We start from the raw sequence: 7,531 nt of genomic DNA, 5'->3' as shown, positions 1-7,531 counted from the left end.
CCCCCACACAAAACAACTAACAAATAAACAAAATAAACTACATGAGCAACTATGCAAAATCAGGGGTGACCCAATTGCTTTGCGTCAAATATAGGCATGAGCTCTGCTGTCAACCACATTAAATCCCCATCAGACAGATTCCGGCACAACACGGAGAGCAGTTCATCCACAGATCCCCTAGAAGCTCTAATCGTATTTCTACATTCATACCCTATCCAGCCTGTAGATCCGTCCGATTCTTCCTTACCCACACACACCAGCAGCAGCCCCGGAGAGGAAGACTTTGTTTTGTCATAACTAAGGATAAATATTATATTGTCCTATTTCCTAAATAGTTCCAACCAAGTTCTTATCTGAAAGTATCAGTACCATATGTTCTCGAGAACAACAAAGCTTTCACTAAAAACAATTCTCGAGAACACATGAATTTATGCTGTCCTTCAATTGTGCAACAATTAATTTTTTTTTTAAACAACCAACATAAAAAAATACAAAGATGAAAAAGGTAGCGCATTTTTTTCAGAGCCAGGGAAGTAGGACGTCAGATGGTATCTGTATTTCACAACATTTTAAGATGTATGTCATCTCAACATGTAAAAGGAGCTTATAGATGGGATAAATTTGCAGAAGTGAAATATGCTAATAAAAGTGGTAACAATGAAAACGCTTAACATGCTACAACCTTGTATGTCTCTTGAAGGACTGAGAAAGTAATCAGAATAAACTGATAGGGAAAGGGAGTTACTGGTAAGTCAAGGGCCTTCTATCAGAATGGAGGAATGTAACTAGGCAAGGTAGCAAAAACCACAAACACACTCACATATGAATACTATATCATAATTCTAATTTCTGTTGTTACTATCAACCGAGGGTGCGGTGGTGGAGTGCTTAGTGCGTTCGTCTCCAAAGCAGAAAGTCCGGGTTCGAGCCTCGTTTCGGACATAGATTTTTTTTCGCCCCCTCCTGCCCACTCAGCAATAATGGGGACCCAGGAAGTTGTCTCACAAACAAGGCAATCCCCAATGTCTGGATCGGATGCAGGAACAACTTTCCTTTTTTTTTTTACTATTAACCATCAATAACAACCCCCCCCCCCCTTCTACACACTTCAAATCACAAAACACATCTCAAAACAGAAGACAGCATGCTCTCAGAGCCATTTTGTAGGAGGACTTTCCCTTTATTGATCGTAGACTTGGGAAGAAAGACAAATACGCAGCATTGCCTCAAAAACTCAAACTCCTCAGGACGGGACGACAAAGCCTTTGGGGTTTTTCACTGTGGTGGCGAATAGTTGGAGGCAGCCAATGACCATTATAGTGTTGATATGCTTCTCTTTACTTAAGCAAACAAACAAAAACTCACAGAGACGAGCTCACACTGGCATCATCATGGACCTCTTCATAAACATCAGATGAGTACTTAAGTATCAACTAACACTATACACCTCTATACCTTGTGGAGGGCATGCTCACCAGCAGCTGCTAGTAGTAGTAGCAGGTTACAAATGTGAAAATTCACGTGATCAAATTTGAGCAGAGTTCAAATTTGGCCGTCAGTCCCTGAAGAATAGCCTACTTTGTCCACAGTTCATTGGGAGACCAAGTGTCACTCCTTCAAAATAATTAATATTGTGTTCAGCTCTCATTGTTGGGAAAGCACGTAAGGCTGAATGTACATTTGTGAGTGTGAGATTGGATGTACATACATGTTTATATCTGCTTGTTTGTATTAGTTTTAGTTGGGCTTTAGAAAGAGTTTCACTGCACATGCAACACAAATAAGTCATGTAAGTGCCAAAGATTAGGGGTATTACGTGAGAGTATAATACCTAGAAAAGAAGGAGGAGAGAAAAGGACAATAGATGTTTGATAGGAAAGAAGAATCAAACCCCATCAGAGCACCTGTCAAACACCCACATCCGCATATTTGAAGGTGCAAGGAAAAGTATAGAGGACACAAAGAAACATATAAAGCATAAAAGTAGGACGGATGTGGACAGACATTCCAGGTCTAATTTCATCAAGAGTTTTATGGCACTTGCCATAAAATAAGATCATATAAGTCCCGAAGATTAGACCTGTTACAAGAGAGCAACAGACACCAAAAAGAAGGAGGAATGTTTAGGACAATACATGTATGATAGGAAAGAAGGAGTAAACCACGCCAAAGCACCCATCAACCAACCACATCCCAAAAATTTGTACGTGCAGGGAAAAGTTTAGAGGACACACAGAAACACATAAAGCACTAAAGTGGCACCAAAGTGGACTGATGTCCCAATAGCACAAAGGATTACAAAACATCAGTATAATGTTTCCAAGCACTCACCTTGGTCATGAGCCGTGCTATGTGTATGGCAGTCTGTGTGTGCAGGGTGATCGGACCACACAGGACTCGGGTCTGCCCCTGTGCCAGAGCCATCAGCAGGATCAGCTAGAAAGAGCAGTCGTTAATATATGTCAGAGGCAAGGACTGGTTTACAATGGGTTGCAAACAAAATAACTTTCTCAAAAAAAGTCAAGCTAAGCCACATGCAACTACTTCAAGAGTTTGTTTTCCATAACCATGAAGCCCAGTGAGTTTGTAATTTTCATCCACCTATGTTATTGCACTTGAATCTAATTTCAACATATTCTAACATTAAATACACTGTTTGTGGCATCGATGTAACAGAACAGTTGATAATGTTATAAACTCACAGAAAAAAGTCAAAGAACAACAATTCAAAGAAAGATAACTGAAAAACATTTTACCCGAAATTATTAATTTTGGCCAAAAAGATGCTTTCGACTCTCTAGATTATGTGTGTACAATTTCAGATTTCAACAACAACGAGAAGTTAAAGCTTAAATCACACTGGTCAGATTTCAAAAGTCTGAACAGCCATGGTTCTTCATGAACATTGTCAATAGTGGGTGTAGCCACACCGTTTGATCAAATACTCCGTACAGCGTCGACGCATGGACAGGACATGCCTTCCGAGAACCTGTCATGCCTTCCAAGAACCTGTTGGGGTAAGTTCTGCACTCCTGGCCGAGGTAGCCCAAGAGTTATTGAAGGTGTTGTGCAGGAGGGTGGTTGTCCCTTATACGCCGGTCGATGTGATCCCAAATGGTCCAATCTGCTGCCGGAGAAGAACAGCAAGGGGACGCAGGATTTCGTCCCTGTACCCTACCGCAATCAAATTGCCCTGTACAGAGGGGTCCTGTGGTGATCTGAGAAACCTCCCCACACCAGAACGGACCCTCCATTGTAGGGCGCCACTTGCTGGATGCACTCAGGGTGGAACAGCTCTCCCCGGCGCCTCCAGACGTGCAGCAAGTTGAATCTGGATTCATCAGAGAAGACCACCTGGTCCAATTGATGTCGTGTCCACCGTGAATGGCGAGCAGACCACACCCGGCCAGCTGCTTTGTGGGGCGGCGTGTGCCTTGGCCACCTGGCAGGGACATGAAAAGTGAACCTGGCTCTCTACGGATACAGTTTCTCACAGTCTCCTCGTCCACGTGGACATTGGCTGTCATCCGTAGTTGGCCCCTGATGTGGTTTGCAGTGGTGGTTCGTGACGTCACGGCGTGTCTAACAATGAACCGGTCAATCCTGTCGTTGGTCAAACGGGGCCATCTGGTCAAGGCCTATCCTGGACCTTCCAGTCGCTCGCCATAGTTCTTGCAGCCTCCATATGATTGATGGGTACACCCGAAGCCGATGTACGACTCGGAATGAGGAGCCATCTTGGAGCCAGGCAAGGGCTCGTCATCTGTTGACACCAGGCAGCGAGCGTCTTTGGACCATCATGTTGTAATGAAACATGGCTGAAAACGCTGGTTTATAAAGGGTAGCAAGTGAGCGATATTCACAGCCAAGACATCTGTTTAGCACGTGTCAAACTCAGTTTTAGCCAATGTTTCTGAGGCAGAGCAATTTAGTCCATTTTTTATGCTTTTCGGGTGTGTTTTGGGAATGTCCGTGTCGTCACTGTGAAGCTCGTGTGGATAAATTTGCTGTACATACAAACTGCGTCTAGTTGTCAATGCGTGTGCAAAGATTGGTTGACTTAACTTAACGGATTTGTGAGATATTGAAGTTTAGCTTTGACAGATGAAAACACAAGTTGTAACTTAACTTTTTCGTTCGAGTTTATTATACAATAACGAAAGAGAGGGGACTCTCGTGGCCTAGAGGTTAAGGTGTTCGCCTCTCATTCAAAGGTCCCGGATTCGAATCCGGGTAGCGATCGAAAAATTTTCTTCTCTAAAATTGTCTCCTACTCTTTTCCTACTCTCTAGCAATGTTCTGTCATCTGCCCCCCCACCCCCTCTGCTCCCTCCTCTGGGCTCCTGACTCTTTCTGCAGCCTTTCTACCGCTACTCCTTGACTCCTTCTTAACACTGTCTTCCAGCCACACCCCTGATCTTCTGGTAGGAAAGATCTACGCCTAGCCTCCTTGGACAAGGGCGAAAAATCTTTGAGGTCCCGAGTGCAAGTTGCGCACGTTAAAGACCCCTTGGTGGTCTACAATCAATAAGAGTAGGTTTCGGTAGCCACCCAGGCAAAATTAAAAATTTCCTTCCAACTGAAAATGTTTAATGTGTCCTGTGCGTTCATATGTCCTTATGCAGTTGCGAGCACTGTAAAACACTTACCAAAAAAAAAGAATAACGAAAGAGAGGGTGCTTGAAGTCTTTACAGTGAAACTGAACTACTCTGGTCATTTAGTCTACGTTTTGCAAGAAACACAACCAATATACTAAAAACCAATTTGGGGCTTTACTGCAGCTCCAGCTCATATTCACGCCTTGGTTATCAAATAATTTATGTAATAATTTCCCAAAAAGTTGGTCCTTGACATTGTCATGAATGAGTACACCCCCTCCACCCCACTCTTGCAACTCAACTTCACACAAAAAATACTCACTTGATCTTGCAAATGTTCATCCACACATCCCCCACTATGCACTGCAGTGGCCAGTTCTTCTGATGCTTCTCTTCCAGCATCTTCTGCAGGAGTCTCTGATGACAAGAGGTTTGCAAAAAAAAATCTGAACCAAACTGAAAAGTAGACCCTGTTGACTTTCTTCTTTCTTTTATCCGCTGCTTATACCCTTTTGGGTGTTGCGGGAAGAAAGAGACGTCTCTCTCCCCCCAGCCGGAGAGTTGGGTCAGGGGGATGCGATGAGTCATTAATGTTTCCCTGACTAAATCTATCCAGGTCTTTCTCAGTTGCCCTCTAGCCTTGTTGCCATCAAATTTGTTTATGTAGGTATGTTGTGCTGGGTGGTATGCTGGTAATCGCATGAGATAACCGAACCATTTGATTCTTTGGTGTTGGATGTGATGCATGACATCATCTGTGCCCATCATTTCTCCGATTACTGTGTTTCTAATTTTGTCTCGCCTGGTCTTGTTTACTGCTTTCCTAAGGTATCGCATTTCACACGTTGTAATTCTTTGCTCTAATGTCTTGTTCGTGGTCAATGTTTGGCATTGATAGGCGAGTATTGGGATGAATATGGTGTTGATCATTTTGAGTTTTGTTGTCAATCTACCCTGTTGACAATCTACTAAAACACCAGATTCCCATCTGAACTTACATGTCCTTAGTATTCCTCTAGCAGCAAGAGTCATCTCCCTCTACTCAACCGCTGACTGAAGCGTATCAATGAGGCATTTTGTTGTTGCACATAGGAGGCCTGAGTCTGATTCATATGTAAGAATTACATCCCCCACATAACATAAATGGTTACAATGCAGGTCACAGAGTCATCAGGGCAACAGTTAAATTTTATGGAGAAACAAGCTGGGATAAAAGAAACATTGAGGACCAGTGCTGTCGTTGTAAGGGAAAACGACGAATAGTCAAAATTGTTCGATTTTTTAATTTTTATATATTTCATAGAGTATTTAAATCTGCATCTGAGGGTGTAAAAATTTTGTCATATCCAAATCTGTTGTTGCGTAATTGTGAGTTCGTCGTTTTCCCTTACACTGGCGAGCTCCGAGCCAGAGCTAAGAGTAAGGGAGAACAACGAATGGTCGATCGGTCGAGGATCACTGTTCGTTCGGCGTTGTCCCCTGGTCTCTGCCGTTGGGTAAATTCGGCATGGGCGACGAATGACAACGGGCCACTGTTGCGTCAGTACAAACATACTAGGCCTTTTTAGCAAACAAACACACCACCACCCCCTCCCCCGGAGTACTGTCGACCAGGTTTATAAGATTGTATCTCTTAGTGTGTCTTTCTGTCTGTCTTCACGTATTAGGTCTATGCTGATGGCGTGAATTGACAAGAGCAGGCGGGAGAGAGGGGAAAATGGATGAGAACAGGGGGAAAGGGATGGGGATGGGAGGGTCAAAAAAGTATTTAGGGAGAAATTTATTAGCACTGCATATTAGTGTCCGCCCGATGTTCATAGACTAACGTCACGTTAATTTGCTGTCCTGTCATATCTGGTGAATTACAGCTTAAAAGAGTGAAAAATAGAAAGTTATAAAGTGAAAACAGTTTTTGCCTCTCCTGAAAAATTTGCCTCGCTACCTGTGCAGGACCATTCGTCGTTTTCCCTTACGACGGCAGAGTGGAAGAAGCAGACCACACTAGAGCACACAGCACCCCCCCCCTCCTCAAAGACACATTTCATGTTATGTATTCTATATTATGAATATGAAAATGTTTTGGGTCACTCTTAACAAATTTTCTCATGTTGATGTCCACCCCCAACAAACTGACTTGCAGACTTACTTGGTTTTCCAAGGGCAGATCCACCTAGAAGGCATCCAGTGCTTGTCTCAGCAACAATTCTGAAATGCAACACATTTAGATGTTTTGGCATTGACAGACGACAGCTTTTCCCCCTTTAATAATTTAATTCTAAAGACCATTTCTTCAAAATAATTTTTCACACCATCCAAACATACAGAGTGAAATTCAACACGAAAAAATAACATTTTATTTGAGAACAGTATCCTTCCATCAAATATCAATCAGCCACCAGCTATGTAATCATCATTTCTGCGAGCGACAAAGAATAATTTTCCCTTAGAAAGTATAACAGAGCCCCTAAGGAAGCAGTTACCGTACTACAAGATGCCTTATTCAAAGGCACACCCAGTGAGCACCCATCTAAACATCATGGTTATTTAAGAGTTTTTGGTATTTTCATCTAACTAAGTTCACACAGTGCTTGACTCCCAGAGCCCGCTCACACTATGCTAATACAGGTGTTTCGGGTCAATTCCCCCACTTTGCATGCAAAAGATGTGAGACCAATGCCTAAACAATGAGGGTTTTTACTGATCATCTTCCCCGCCTTCTGGGGTGTATCACGCACAGCCCGGCAGAGACAGAAGCTCCCAGAGGCTCGTGATCAGAACTGCTGTGCCGGTGAGCCACTGGGGTACTGGGGTACATTCCTTTACGATGACTTCAATATCAAATTACTTTTCGACAATTGCTGAAAATAGGTCTCTATTATGAGGAGTTCAGTCATTAGATGAAGAACTATCAAAATAGTTTGTTTTTTAAAAT

The 7,531-nt window shown here is 43.0% G+C and overlaps 1 protein-coding gene across 1 annotated transcript in view; it reads right to left on the bottom strand.

Moving 5' to 3' along the window:
• The window catches only part of LOC101864340 (RNA 3'-terminal phosphate cyclase), a gene marked incomplete in the record, with an annotated part of 45,488 nt that overhangs the window by 19,044 nt on the left and 18,913 nt on the right, over positions 1-7,531 (bottom strand). Inside the window, 3 exon segments of the mRNA XM_013088900.2 lie at positions 2,332-2,436; positions 4,922-5,016; positions 6,746-6,804. Of these exon segments, the coding sequence (XP_012944354.1) occupies positions 2,332-2,436; positions 4,922-5,016; positions 6,746-6,804 (259 nt within the window).

The sequence above is a fragment of the Aplysia californica genome, unplaced genomic scaffold, assembly GCF_000002075.1.
Source record: "Aplysia californica isolate F4 #8 unplaced genomic scaffold, AplCal3.0 scaffold00828, whole genome shotgun sequence".
Taxonomy (NCBI): domain Eukaryota; kingdom Metazoa; phylum Mollusca; class Gastropoda; order Aplysiida; family Aplysiidae; genus Aplysia; species Aplysia californica.
The sequence above is the reverse complement of the archived record's forward strand: the minus strand, read 5'-3'. Positions and strand labels throughout refer to the sequence as shown.